The 14,734-nt window shown below is 53.4% G+C and overlaps 4 protein-coding genes across 4 annotated transcripts; all 4 read right to left on the bottom strand.

Moving 5' to 3' along the window:
• Positions 1-17: 17 nt before the first annotated feature.
• On the bottom strand, positions 18-769 carry CPAR01_13781 (uncharacterized protein; the record flags this gene model as incomplete). The annotated part of the gene is made up of 2 exons (XM_060498033.1): positions 18-332; positions 668-769. The coding sequence occupies 2 exons, from the start codon at positions 767-769 to the stop codon at positions 18-20; spliced, it is 417 nt and encodes a 138-aa protein (XP_060343501.1).
• Positions 770-3,694: 2,925 nt separating this feature from the next.
• On the bottom strand, positions 3,695-6,273 carry CPAR01_13780 (uncharacterized protein; the record flags this gene model as incomplete). Its single annotated transcript, XM_060498032.1, has 2 exons — positions 3,695-3,770; positions 3,827-6,273. 2 exons carry the CDS (start codon positions 6,271-6,273, stop codon positions 3,695-3,697), a joined length of 2,523 nt encoding a protein of 840 aa, XP_060343500.1.
• A 4,086-nt stretch (positions 6,274-10,359) lies between these two features.
• Positions 10,360-11,482, bottom strand: CPAR01_13779 (chitin synthase export chaperone; the record flags this gene model as incomplete). The annotated part of the gene is made up of 2 exons (XM_060498031.1): positions 10,360-11,183; positions 11,242-11,482. The coding sequence occupies 2 exons, from the start codon at positions 11,480-11,482 to the stop codon at positions 10,360-10,362; spliced, it is 1,065 nt and encodes a 354-aa protein (XP_060343499.1).
• Positions 11,483-13,397: 1,915 nt separating this feature from the next.
• On the bottom strand, positions 13,398-14,717 carry CPAR01_13778 (uncharacterized protein; the record flags this gene model as incomplete). The annotated part of the gene is made up of 1 exon (XM_060498030.1): positions 13,398-14,717. The coding sequence occupies one exon, from the start codon at positions 14,715-14,717 to the stop codon at positions 13,398-13,400; it is 1,320 nt and encodes a 439-aa protein (XP_060343498.1).
• Between the last annotated feature and the right edge of the window lie 17 nt (positions 14,718-14,734).

The following is a 14,734-nucleotide window of genomic DNA, read 5'->3' as shown; positions in this document are numbered from 1 at the left end:
TCTCGACGACGTCGTGCTCATCGTGGATCAGGATTGCGTTGCGGTAGCCCGCAACCCAGCTGGGCAGAACGGAGCACGGAGGTGTGAGAAGTCTTTCCAAGTGTTTGTACCGCCACCACGGAATCGGGCTCCGGGGGCTTACCCACCAGAATGTCTCTCGTCATAGCCATGGTCGTGTTCCAGCGCTTAGCAATGGAGCTCATGGTGTCGACGTCGGCGAAGTCCTCGGGGTGCGCGATCAGCCACTGGGCCACCGCCGAGAACAAGTAGCCCTCCTGGCAGACCTCTGGCTTGTTGAGGCCAACTCCATCTCGGGCTCCAGGGCCCATGGCCTAGAGCTGAGATAGCTAGAACAGAATGAGCTGCCCGATCCACAAAGGCCAGTCCCTCGAAGCGATCCTTCAAGTGCTTGTCAAAGATTTCGTATACGGCCTCAAACATGCCGAGCGAGTTCCAAGAAAGGAAACCACCATTTGCGCTGACCTGAAATTTGCCCTCAATGACGGTCGAGGCATTATCGATAGATGCCAATCATTCCTGGCACCCTAGATGCGTCTCCCGAAGAAGCCCAAACGGAAAATAGCATCCACGATGATGCTCGTAGCTGTGTGGAATATAAGGGCGGGAGATGGTGTGGCGTCAACTCCGTCGGCAGCAATTGGTGTACCCCGTCGCCTGTGTCCCAGGCAACAACGAAGAGCGTCTGGCTGGGCCTGCACAATTCCTTCAACAGCAGGCCGTAGTCTAGGCGAAGCCAAGCGTGGCCCATCGCAATCGGAACGGTGGGCTTGCGTCCTGACAACAACGTTAGCTCATGGCACTGCTCTCAAGACGTGGAGACTCACTACTCAACTACCGCTTCTGCCGATGAACTGATCAAGGGTACGCAATAGATACAGAGAGAAGTGGCCGAAGAGGAAACCACAGCAGCAAGGGCCCACCAGCATGAGACTGTGCCGTTCGAACAGTTTTACATTATTGCCCGATTTGCCCGAGAGTTCAGTCCATAGGACTATTTCAGGTCAAGGTTCAAGCTGTTTTGCATGGCCGTCTTTAGTAGCTTCGCGTTGGACTCGATCCTTCAACAAAGGAGACGCTATAGCACGTCATAGAGATAGGTATGCACCGAAAATATCTCGACTCTTGGACAGATCAAGAGGCAGTGCACACATCTGCTGGAACGCGCGTGAACGAGGACTTTGTCCGGACGAAGGAAGGCGCTGACCACATAGGCGATATACCGCGTCTGCTACCTGCAAAAGGGCCCGGGGTATAGTGCCGACCAAGAACGTCAAAAAGAATGAGATGCCAGAAACCAGAACACATCTGTGGGATGAGAAAGGTTAGAAAGAGTACGACGGACCTCAAGATTCTAGGGGGGGGGGGGGCATACGCGGAGACTCTACCAATCGAGGAGGGTGATATGCTTATAGCACGCTGCTTCAAGTCCCTCCAGTGTCGTCCGATCGGTGCCACTGCCGCCTCAGTTGTTGGTGTTTTCTCGCGAGGGCCCGGAGTCTTCCGTCGACTCCGCAAAAAAGAGAGCCCAACTACATGTACCGAGTTTTAGTCGACAGGGCAGCAACAAAAAGCTGCAGATGTCACCCAGGCCGGATCACGGAATATGGCAACAGGATGAAACAGCGAGGCAGGCGCGGGGACAAAGTAAGCTGACAGGAATGGGAGCGACTATATACTGGAATCCAGATCAGATCGTAGTCCGAAGGTTCTATATTTCCAGAAGAGGGGAGACGACCGCTCCGGATCTCCATGTCGCGTCGTGTTATGATATCGTAAAACACGTAGTCAGCCAGGATATTCAGTGGAGTTGTGTCTCATGTGGGTGCGATATAGATGTGGGCCTGGGGGATTCTGATATAAAGAAGGGGGGAGAAAGAAAGGCCGATTATAAGGCGACCGGTAGGAAGGGAAGGAGGCAACATGAGAGCACGATATCCCTGCTGACGTGCGAGGCGGTGTCTGCCGACTATAGTTGCTGAGCGATAACAAGGCCCGAACTGAGTAAGGTAGTTGGGCCTGGGCCCGGGGGCCACGCAGAATAGTCTGATGAGGGCTGAGAATAAGAGTAAGGATAGGAGGTGAAGAAGGGAGAGACCAGCGGAACGAGGAGTCGCGGGGGATTCGTTAGTAATAGCTCAGATGATTCCTCCACGGAGAAGAATCAAAACCTGACAACCTTCACCGCTTAACATCCGGAAAGTGCAAGACATCGGTAGGCAGCGTTTCCATCGTCCGAAAGCGCCAGTCCAGGAGAACCAAGATCTCCTTGGTGATCTTTAAGCTAGACATGCCGCGGCCCGACGTTTGAAAGTTGGCACTCGTAGTTTGCAAGGGTTTGTAGTGAACGGTACCAAAGGCAATCTGATCTGCCTCATCAAAGATTGCCCCATGTTTCCAGGATGCAAGACATGGGATTGTAGGAGTGGTTGGAATCTCATACTTCCGCGTAGGAGACATGCAGCTCGCCTAGATGCCGTCTTCAGCAAACAAGACTAACTAACTAGCTCACCTCATGTTGTTGCCCATGTCGCATACCAATCTCCACCACAAGAGATACATCAAACAAACGGATAGGCGCAACTGACGAGAGTGTCAGGGCACACACGGTCCACTGAGAAAGTCAGTGGGCCATGGCTGCTAGCCGTCCGAGCAGTCATCTCAGCCAAGATGCCTGGTTTGACCACGATCGAAAGGTCAGTGGGCGGGTGTGAGCAGATGGGGACCAAGGATGCCCAAGTGATGACCGTCATCCGGTGGAAATAGACGGGGCACCGATCTGCCGGCCCCCGACTCCGTCCGCGACAACACAGTATCCGGCTCTTCAGGCGCCAGCTCCGACCGCATGCCAGCATCGGCTAGGCCAATCTGATATGTGATGACTCTTGGCGACCAAAGCGGTTGGGAACGTCGCAATACAGTCCCGCGGCGCAGTCGTCCCTGCCAATCGGATTCATAGCCGAGGTTGAAATGCCGGAATACGAGATGCCAGCCCGGTGCCATGGACCGGGACGTCGCATCCGCGAAAAGGAGAAGGGGCTGTCAAACAGACGCCTCTGAGCCGCATGACGCACATCTCCCCAAAGACAAACATGGCTTTGACGACCTGCAATGCGGTGGAGCCATTGGGGCTTACAGTGAAAGTCATGGGTCGAGAGTGAGAGGCCTCTAGGCCTTTGAGAAATACGGTTCATTGTTTCCTCCGCTCTCAGCGCTTCTATCTATCCCGTCCATTTCACGAGAGATGGGCTCGAATTCAGAGCCATGCAAAGACTCTAGACGAACAACTGCAAAATGCAAGACATGCTCAAAGGCACCTCTTCTCCCACAAGAAAGCCAAAAACTCCACCATGTCTACAGTGTCCCAGGCAGCATCGTCCACCCAATTACAATTATGGCAAGCAGCCAAGCTACGGCATCCCGTGCCATCATGTGCTGCCTGGGACTCAAAGGACCATGTCTTATGGCGACATGGCTTGATGACCAAAATGGCTGCGATGGTACGCAACCCAACGCCATTGCAGGCTCAAGTTCCACTGAAGCCGCAGGAAATGACACCCAATGAAATCAGAAACCAGGGGTATCTCCGCCATTCTCCTTCCTTATAACGTGAAAGACCTCCAATTCCTTTCTTCTGTTTGTGCTTTCACAGCCACTGAAATTCCTCGTCATTGTCCTACTCAATCTCCGAATCCGGCATCGCCGGGACATCTGGCGATTCGTATTCGTCCCATGCTTTTTGTATGACGTCCCTATGACATTGCGTTAGCTGCCTTTCCTTGTCATCGCAAAGACGTGGAATACTCACGCCTCAACCTTGATCAGTTCCACCCCCTTCTTGCGGCAAAAGACCAAGAAACGCCTCTTGGTGCGGTCCCTCTTGAACTCAGCCAAGAGGTCGCCTCTAGGCTTGCCATCAGGCGAAATCACAACGCCGTCCTTGCAAACCACGATGACCTTGGAAGTGTCGGTGGCCCATTTCATCTCCTGGATGTGTTCCAACTCCAAGTGGAAATTTACTGGCTTGGCGTAAATGCCCCAGGTCAAAGTATCGCTTTCCGCAAGCACTTGGTGCTCAAAGATCTGCTCTCCATTGTCCGGAATCCAGTGCCAGTACTGTGTCACACCGGTGCTAACGCTGTTCAGTCGGGACTTGATCCGGTTTAATGCCCAGTCATGTGGGCCGATATGATCGCCGCTGTAGTCATCAACGTCGGTGAAGCCGTCATAGTGTAAATCTTCATCTTTGAGCTTTCCAGGGATCCTCGCTGTCCTGAGCTTCTTGGATTGCCTGGCAAGTTCGGGAGTCGGCGGCGCACTCAAAGGTGTCTCGCTTAGCCGAGATTGAAGTTGGCTTGGTGGCAATTGACTTTGTGGCTGAGGCGGAGGCGGAGGCTGGGGTTGAGGTTGAGGCTGGACAGGTGGATGAACCTGAGGCTGTACCTGGGTTTGCATCTGAGGCTGCATCTGATGAACTTGAGGCTGGGACTGGAATTGAGGTGTCGGTGTTGGGGCAAGCGGACGCTGGGATGCGAGGGGATACTCTTCGTTGATGAAAAGCTTGCGCTTTTTGTTGTTTGGGGTGCCTCTGGCCGAGTTGGGCGAGTCTTTTGGCGCCATCTTCATGCCCGACGGTCTTCCGATGCTCTTTTTACCGTTGGCGAGTCTCAAAGCCACGTATTTTGAATCGTGGTAAAAGTCATGGATCGTCTTGGCCAGATTGAAGTCCGGTCCATCCAAGATAATGATTTCCTGCAGGCGTTGACGTAGCCACTCCAGAGGGGTGATGTCAAGAGTCTTGAAGCCTTCCAGAGTTCGCAGAGTGTCGGCTAGACGGAAAATGGTGTCGTAGGAAACCAGACGAGTCATCATATACTTCTTTCCCACTAGTTGGTAGGGGCAAAAGTCGGCGTCGCTCAAAAACTTCAGAATAGTCTCTCCTCGGTTTACCTGTCTTCCCAGTTGGAACTTCATGCTGGTCTGCCCCTTTTCTAAAGCAGTTTGTAGCTTGTCTCGCCATGACTGCAATGTCGGCTCGATCGTGGGCACGATATCCGGCCAGGCTGGGTCCCAGTATTCGTGTGTCTGATCAATCTTGTTGACGGGTACACCGGCCATGCACTCGGGATGCGTAAAGACTTTCCCATCGTGTTTCAACAAGAGGTTCGCTTTGGTAATTGGAGTCATGTCCTCCTCTGTCTCGTCGGTAGCTGTTGAGCCCTCGGCAAAGCTCTTATCTCGGGAGCCAGGTCGGCTATGGCCGACGGGAGTCGCAGTGCCGTTGGTAAAGCTGCCGTTAGCGGCTCGTTCGTTATATACATCTTGGGCGTTGAGTGCCTTGAACCCCCTCGTGGGCGGCGTTTGGTTTATAGACGGCGGAACGTCGCAACAGTTTGTGCTCTGCCAAACGCAGTTACCACATGCTTGAAATTCAGGCATGTCGAGGCCAATGCATTGCACAAAGGGGCCTCTGCCGCTAGCACATTGAGCGCACTGCTGCGATTGTTTCCGGACGAGGCCTGTGGCTTGGATGATGGCGCCTTTCCACTTGTCTTCCGCCTCTCCGAAGGCCTTCATGTCGTCCTGGCTGAATATGATGCCATCGCGGAGCTGGACAGGTCGTTTCTGAGGTAAGCTGGACAGATATATGACGATTCTATTGCTCGATACGAGGCGGTTCACTGGTCCAACAGTACGACCCGATGCGTCAATGATCATGGTCAAGGGAGGTTGGTTAGGTCTGACATGACTGGGGATCGTTACGGCGGCGCCATTCCGATGCTCTCCGTTGGTGTTCATGCCATTGAGTCCAGCACTGGCGACCTTGCTTAGATGTGACGCTTCAATGTGCGCCGAATCGCGCCGCGGGGCAGCGCCGGCGAGGGCTGCAGCTGCAATGCTAACACGTTCATCATTGTCTTTCCGGCGTTGCTCGTCGAACCAGACAGCCAACTGCCTCTGGTGATGTTCGCGCTGAATCTTCATATCCTTCCTGGTGTTTTGGAACCTGTCGTTGAGCTCTTCAAGGTGCCTGTGTTCCCGGGTAATGGCGCGGTGAACTTCGAGGGCACGTCGCTCGAGCTCATTTTTCTCCAAGTTTAGCTCGGTTAAGCGTGCCATGTAGTACTTGGCATTGTTGAGGTACTCTTTGTCGAGGTTTTCATCGTCTTGCTCTTGCAGCTGGCGCATAGACTCCCAGTATTGCTCCTCATCCTGGGTGACAGGCCTCCTGTCATCTCCAGGATCGAAAGGCATGGTGAAGGCGCCCCAATTGGCAGGGTAGCGGTGGTGGTGATGGTGAGCAGATGAAAAGGGCGGGTTTTGAGCGCAGGTGTGAGTGAAATGCGTCGATAAACGCAGCAGTGCGGTTCATCCAAAGTTGGAGACACGGGGCGCGAGCTCTCGAGATCGGTCGGGCAGAAAATCGAGATTACTTGAGCACGAGGGTGCGACCGTTCCAAGCAAGACTGGGGTTTCGCATTGAAGGAGATGGAGAATCTTGAATGGAAATGAAATGCGGCGACAGTCAGACCAGGGGTGTGAACTGTGTGGATAAGCCGAAGATGTCGCGAGCGTCGATCAATCCGCGGCGACCTTGGGTGTGTTATGCCGGCGCTATGGCCTGTGAGCCTGTGAGGTGAGGTGCTGTCGAGATTTGTGTGTGCCTGTGTGGGATGCGATGCAACGGGAGAGGGGTTCTGAAAGTCAGACCGGGGATGGTAAAGTTAGGTGAGGTAAGTTAGGTAGGTATCCGTAGCGGGAAGTGTAATCCACGTAAAGGGTCGGAAGGAAATAGCCGACGGGAGATGAAAACGTAAGGCGACAGTTGGAAGTTTGGTTGAAAGTGAGGGTGAGGTGAGGGTGAAGACGGGAGATGAGGCGATAGCGTCAAAAGATACGGATAGGAACTTGACTGCAACGGGTAGCGGGATGTGGGTGAGTGAGACGTCAAGCGACGCAGATTTGCAGGACGGTGGCTGCTAGTGTGCTGTACGACAGTCCCAAGTCCCTAGGTGGCCGTATCGAAATCGAAATTCCGAGCAATAGAACGGTAGCGTGGGTGAGCAGGGGACGAGAAATGGACTAATGCAGATGTCGTTGAGGATAGGCGGATTATAGGCCCGGTGGAATTTGGCGATAGGCGGATACCTTCAAGCACGCGGTCGGAAAATGACAATGGGTGCTGGTCTGGGTCGACGGCTGAGATGGGTGAGCGAGACAGGCCGGGAAGTGATGGGCCGGATTCTCGAGGGTAGAAAAGGTCCGGGGTTGCTGCCCAGTGATGATTTGCTGTTGTAGATGCGGACAGAAAGACGTGATGCGATGCGGGTGCGAATGAGATTGGATGGTTCCTTGGGAGAATACCTAGGTGAGTAGGTAGTCGACTGCACCAAATTGAACCTCAGCCGCTGTTGGAAGACGATTGATTAGTCGTCAGGTAATGAGTATCGCGTGTTTGCACGTGATCTGGCGCAAGAAAGTAGACGCTTACTCCCCTGGGCCGACGCAATGGAAGGGATGAGGGGGGGCTGGGCAAGATAGTCATTCGTGTATGTATACGTAGAGTACGAATAGATAGGGAGTTGGACTGGGGGGAGGTGGGTGTGTGTGTGAGGTAAGGTACCTTATTGTGCGATGGATGATGGGGCAGACTGCAGACCGGGTCTTAGAGAAGTTGCGCGTTGGTCGGTCGTCGGCTGTTACGCGCTGTCCGATTATCGACAATCCCCTGATGGACTGAGTCGGTTGCGGTAAATGTTTTGTCTGGGGAGGGGAAAGCCAAGCAAACAGGACCCGGGTTTGAATCAGATCGAATGCGTGGTGGCCTTGTTTAGAACCTAGAAAGATGTACTCCGTACCCGGGGGGGAGAAAGGGGGCCTTGTGTAAGGGAGAAGGAAAATTTCAACAAAATGAAAGAAAACGCCGGAACAATGGACAATAGCTGGCACCTTGGTCCATGGGCTAGGAAAAGCAGCTTCAATTTGCTTGCTTCCCCTGCTTTTCTAGTCCCTGAGGCACCTATTCCTATCATGCATCACACCTACCTAAGTACCTTACCTTGCGGAGGAGCTAAGTAGATAATCAAACAGATGGCCACCTTCACAAAAGGTAATCGATGCCGATGGACGGATAGAATCCGCACATAGACACAATAAGGTAAAGGTACCTCAGATGCATACCAAAATAGTCGGCCAGCTCAAGCACTATTCGTATGAACGTACTCCGTACATAGGCACTCACTTGCCTCAATGTTGGCAAAATGGCAGGAACGGACTGCCAGTTGCCCCCACCGGCACATGCACAATATTGAAGAGGCCAATCGACATTCACTGCGTCCTTCCCTTGTTCTATCTTCGGGTGCAATACCCTGCTAGATGGTATCAATAGTTGAGGTAACCTAAGCTGATACGAATACCTTGTCACTTACCTAGTATGGAGTACCTAGGCACTTAAGGTAGCGCTACAAAGTACGGAGTACGGAGCACCTTAAGGTAGGTAACGTAAGGTGCTTTGTTGGCCCATGCATTGTGCATGTACCTTTTCAAAGTATTTTCCCCAGTCCCTCGTGCCTCCCTAGCAGACATTGTTCGACATGGAAATCCGGACAAGTATTGCGCAATCGGCAGAATGCTCAAGGTAGGTACTTACCTAGGTACGCATGGATGCAGACAGAGCTCCTTGGCCATCCTATGGGCAACACCAACTCATTCCCTCAATCATGTTGATAGCACTGCTTTGGATCGCTCCAAGGAACCGTGTCTCATGACAATTGAAATCTAATTACCTAGGTAGGTATTCAACCCTATTTTACATCGTCACACCTAGACCACGTGATTGGATGCAAGTGCGAGGAAACTCAGGAAAGCCGCCTAGCTTCAGGCTAGCGCACGCCGATAACAGATCCGATGTACCCGATAAGGCACTATGACCTGGGTGCCTGGGTCCCCTCCACCTCTTGAGATACTTACCTACCTCGTCCCCTCCTCCAATATCAAAACCTCCAAGTTCCAGCTTAGCCTACCTGCTCAACCGTTTAACCGCCTGAACTGATGCCATGAGGTACAGACTCCCGACACTGACCGGCAGAGTCATGTGCTGCGATTGGTTACCATCTGTACGAGTTACATCCGGTGTGCCAGTACGGATACCTTTCTCACTTCACGCACATTAGCTAAAAACTTCACTCGGCCTCGTTTCCGTGTTCCGGTCTCCGTGCATCTCAGACTGGGGACTCCACCTCCACTTCCCACCCCTTCCAATCCAAATCCTACCTTGAAGACACGGACGCAGATCGTAAAAAACCTTCTTTTTTGTTAACTTTTTTATTCAAGCCTGTCAACGCTTGTCTGTCCGTGTATCCGTATCTATATCCCCCCCTCCAAGCCTCCAAGCCCGAGCCTCTCGCGCTGCTCGGGCAGTGGATGCGACTTTATCTTGCGGGCTGGGACATTGCTCGCTTGTTGCTCCTTGCCTTCAAGGTTTTGCCCGGGGGTCTCGCGGACTACATACGCATCTAATTAGCCCCCCAGCGGCGGACCATCTGTTATGCTTCACCTTGATTGACCATTGAAGTCTTTTCAAAGCTTGATCTAAGCTCATGCCAAATTTGTCCCCCTTTCCTGTTACTATAACGTGGATGGCAGGCCAAACTCAATATAACCTTCGAGTCAAGCTGCCACATATACCCTTATTGCAGAGTCACATAGTGTCTACACATGCCAAGACATCGCCGCCTCAACTTGTATATCCGTACAAACTCGGAACGAGCTAGGTAGAACCGTAGAATGATACGTTTACCGGGACAAGACTTCCTCCGTCTCATCTTGCGCTTATACTGGCCTCCCCGGTGAAGGACCACGCGGCTTGCATTCCCTTCCGACCCCTCCCCTTGTTCGTCTCCCCTAGCTGACGACTCGTAATCTCCTACCAGGCGCACTGAAATTGCTCTATCTTGATTGAATTAAACTATGTACTACTGACACCCGTGGGCATCGATACCTATACGTGCTAACGTTATTAACCTATTCGCTGTTGCTGATTGCTGTTTGATCCTACAACCAACCGACCCCGCCGCCTCGGCCGCCCGCCTCAACCCAAAAACTCAAAATCGGCCGTGTCTCGGTATGCAGCCCGACCTGTAAAGACAGTTTTTACCCCCAAACGCCATTCTGATTCAATGCCCAAGTCGTCGTCATCCCCAAAGTAACACAGATGTCCGAAAAATATTTGCTGCAGATCGGCAAGATCCGGACTCCTGTCGTGAAATTTCGCCGTGGAAAACGCCCATTCAATGTCTAGACGTTGTCATGCACATCCTCGCCGCCAACCTCGATACCGCATTAGTACCTTGCGGAGTAGCGTGCCGGTGCTGGAGAGGGCGAGTAGGAGTGATCGTATCCACCAGCGTGGTTGTAGGGGTCGTTGTCATAAACAGTCGCTCGACGATCCTCCTCTGGCAGCAGCTCCTTGACCTCCCAGTTGTTCATCCTAGTTCCAACTGAGAACTCGAGATCCTCGCGGGTAATTGAGTCCCAGTACTGTAGTAGCGGATCAGTAAATGCCGTCATTTCAAGATTCTCAAGTTTGCATACCTTGTACACCATCATGACACCCAGCAGGTTGCAGATAGTGGCGAAGAAAAGGCCGTCGAGGTAGTGGCTGACGGCGGTGCAAATCTGAGTGCTCACGGCGTACAGGATCACTTGGCCAACGACGAAGAAGAATATACCAAAGGCGATGTCACCCAGCGGCCAGCGGTCCTGGAGAGTCCTAACGACGAGGAGGATTTGCAGGGCAACGTAGACGAAGAGCTCGATGGCGTTGAGCAAGTACAGGACGACGAACAGGCCGACGGTGTTGGTGGGACCCAGGCCAGCCCATGACTTGAAGGTCGCAAGGGAGACGAGGAAGCATATCGCAAAGGCCACCAGAGAGCAGACGCGCAAGAGCCAGACTGAGAGGAAAGTGCCGTCCTCGTACAACTGGAAGCCAACAAAGCCGTTGATCAACAGGCAAGTAATCAGAGCCGATGACAAGCCGTTTTGAACTGACACGAAGTACGGGTAGGGGGCGGACCCAGGGGGAACGACACCTGCGTCGACGCAAAGTGAGATGAAACTCAGAAGCATGTAGATGTAGAAGAACATGAGGATTTCCTTGCGGCCTATTCATGTTTTGTCAGTACTTCTGTCAGAAATGAGGGTTCGTGAAGGCTGACGTACCGACAGCAGTGAACTTGCCGCGAATGTGCAAGATCATGACGACTGTCATGAGCAAAGACACAATATGCATGGCGCTGGCGGCACCCTCGAAAATGATGGTGTTTGCCAGCTCGATATTCCTCGCATAGCAGTCCGGCTCAATACCAACGCCGCTCGTCACCTCCGTAATGGGGCCGATGGATGCGCACAATGGCAGCGGCGCCATATGGCAGATGTTGGTGAAGTCGCCGAAGCCTGACATGATGGGCTACGGCCGACCTACGGCAATGAGTCTTTCGGAAGGGCAAATGGCGAAATGGAAGCGTCGAATGGTCGGAACGGGGTGCGAGGTATGCAGTTCAAGTTTCCGTCGAGGGTCGTTTGAAGTTCTCGACAGGGGTAATGGCGAAAGGGTACTCGAGCGATGGACAGAGTCGAGGCCAAGCGACGGATTCAACGTGATGTGGATGGCGTTTCGTCAAGAGTGAGCGAGAGGTCCGGCGAAGCCTGGTCGTATCGTCGCGAACGAAGGGGACGATGGTGCGAATGGACGAGGAATGGATGTTTCGATGGACGTCAAGGGAGGTCACTCGGATGGAGGGCGGGCGGGCTGATCGTGGAGACGAGGCGTCGGGGGTCCGTGACGGGAGATGGCAATAATCAGGAGTCCGAGTTCAAGAGCGATGGAGAGAGGTTTTTTCTCTTGGAGAGAGTTTTTGTCGACGACGATGACGATATTACGGAGGCAGCGACGACAACCTAACTGTGAAGGTGGAACGGAGCGAGGGTGCGACAACGAATGACTGAACAAGAACCTGAATCTGAAGAACGGGCTGGTGGTTGGGAGCGAGTGACAGTGAACGGTTGCTGTCCGACGACAAGCTGAAGCTGAACGGGGGGAACGTTGGAGCAGCGTTGCTGTGGAAAAGGGAGAAAAGGAGCCCACTCTGGGACACTCTGAGGCCCTGCAGGTGCAGAACAAGCGCAGCAAGTGCAGGAATCAAAGTGTACAAGTGCCAGGAAGGGGCGGGCAAGCGGGCAAGGCGGGTAGCACAGCAAGGAAGGAAGCACACAGCTGGAAGGAGAAGGGTCGAGGGGACCACTGGGAAGGTAGAACGCTCTCTCGTAAGAGGCGCCTTCCCGGTCCAGGAACGGGACGGAGTGGGGCGAATGGCAATCTTTGCAGGTCAAAAGGTGGCTGGTGGCTTTCGATGTTCCCCAATTAAATACAGCAGATTGCCATTCTTTCCGGCCTCTGACTGGCTATCTCGTGTTCTTCCTTCCCCCCTTGGAGCGTTGAAATGTGTATTCTCGGCAAATTATCCCAGTTTAGCAGCATCACCCCTGCCCAGTCCACTGAAGCGACGTCCATTCTTCCCCGCTAGCTCGAACACGAGGCCCTGTCGCCCCGTCTGGCAAGAAGTGTAAGCAGGAGAGATCCCCGTTGTTGCCAGTTGCCCAGCCACTTTTTGGAGCTTTCATATTGCGTATGTAGTAGAGTGCTTATGTAATTCCTCCTCTTCATTGTCGCATCTCCTCAATACAATGCCCTCTTCCCTCTGAGACGAGGCGCATTCTGTGCATTCGTCTGGCCTTGATTGCTTCGTATCCATTTCCAAATTCCACCATCGCCAAACAAAGACATCGAGTCGGGTGTGCGATGCGTTGCTCGTCCCTGCGTCAGGGATAGCAAAAAAATCGACATCGAAACAAGACAAACCTTGCAAAGAACAGCAAACTCCCGCTGTCACTCACGCGAGCACGCACTCTCTCTCTCCGTCGTCCAGTCAACCGTCGCATAGTTTTCGTCCCATCTTGCTCCAAACTCTTTGCCTCTGCGATAATCACTTGCAAACCGGTTATCAAAAGAGCCAGTGACCAAGATGTGCCTACTGACGGTCATGTCTTCATGTCACAATTTGTTGACCTGACAGTCTCAGCGGCGAATCAATGTTGATCAACCACCGCGGCAACCGTCTCGGTGTAGCCCACAACCCGTGCAATACGTCGTCGTCCCAGCTTATTGGCCCAGCCGAACCAACGTCTCAGCCCGATCTGTTGAAACGTCACCCAGCACGACAAAATTGCCCTGAATTACCACAAGTTTTCAGCCTGGGTCTTGGCGCAACTTCACCTCGTTTTCAGATCAGCCTCATCTGACGGATCTCGAAACCTCCCTACACCTCCAACGTTGGTAGTGCCAGTACTGTCAAGAAAGTGCTGTCTGCGGCCCAGCAATGCCTCACCCAATGCATGGCCTTCAACATCTGGAAGTGAGCGGGCAGGATTTCTCCCGTCCAGCTCTGTGGCTCCTCCTGCTTTGGCCCTCTGACATCCGCGTCACCAAAATCGTCATCGTATTCCAATGACTGTAGTGACCGGTGTTGCAGAAACCGCATCAGAGTTCGGAACGTTGCAGGAGTAAAGTTGGCTTCTTTGGTGATGCTGACCGTCACGCCAGCTTGTTCCATTCTCTCCTCCGCATCCCTGGTCTGAAAGTCGGTCCAGTCCACCTCGCTTAGAATCTCCAGCGACGTCAATACATTGGGTAGCACGTTTCGTTGGTGAGCGAGGCTGGCTGGTGCTCGCCTCCAACCCAACATGCCATACACGTTGGCCGCAATACACCAACGAGCCTTGCTGCCGAAGCTGCTCCTTTTCTCATGTTCGTCCGTATCCGCCACGATTCGAAAGGCCTCCTTGAGGCACTGGATAGCGTTGATAGCGCGGTGGATGCGATGCCATTTGGTCAGGCCGAGTAGGAACAGAGCCTTCTTGAACGTTACAGGCATATCGGCCTCCCGATCATTGCCTTGGTAGAGCTTCCTCATCGTCTGGATGAAGCGATCGACCAATGCAGCAATATCAATCAACGACTCCGCGGCTTTCTCCAACGTATCGGCGACCGCGCTCGGCTTCAGCCACAACAAGCTACCCTCCCGCTGCATCTTGCTATGCAACAAGTTGGCCATGCAAGCGGTGACCTTGACCGCAGCCCGCTGGCAATCCGCCCTCAGCATCATGATGAGACGGTGCTCGGCGTTTGGCCCGAAGCCTACAAAGCATCGACTGACAGACTCGGATGGGTGGTAATCGATGGTGAGGGTGCCGTAGTGCATCAGCAGGCCCTTGGACAGGTGCTTCTTCTCCTTGGCGCGGTATAGCACCCGGGAAGAGCAAGAATCGTTGTCGACCCGGAATCCGTCCCGGGAAAAGTGACCGACGTCGCCAGAGGACAGCGGCATCCAGAAGACGTCGTCGGCCATGGGGCCCGATGGCTGGTAGAATTTGGACTTGTCTACTGTGAATGTTCCTCGCGGGGCCTCGACGGACGTCCATGTCGTGGCCATATCGATATACGCCGGCGCCAGGCGTGGGGCCATGGCGAAGCTCGAAGATGTCAGACGGCGTATAGGGACGAGATCGTTGGCAGACTCGTTCTTTGCGTCGTCTGCGCTCTTTGACCTCTTTAATCTCTTGGATATGCCGAACGTCATCTTGCCGTCCAAGTTTT

The sequence above is a fragment of the Colletotrichum paranaense genome, assembly GCF_030867605.1.
Source record: "Colletotrichum paranaense strain IMI 384185 chromosome Unknown Scaffold_13.1, whole genome shotgun sequence".
NCBI lineage: Eukaryota > Fungi > Ascomycota > Sordariomycetes > Glomerellales > Glomerellaceae > Colletotrichum > Colletotrichum paranaense.
This window is presented reverse-complemented; position numbering and strand designations above follow the sequence as displayed.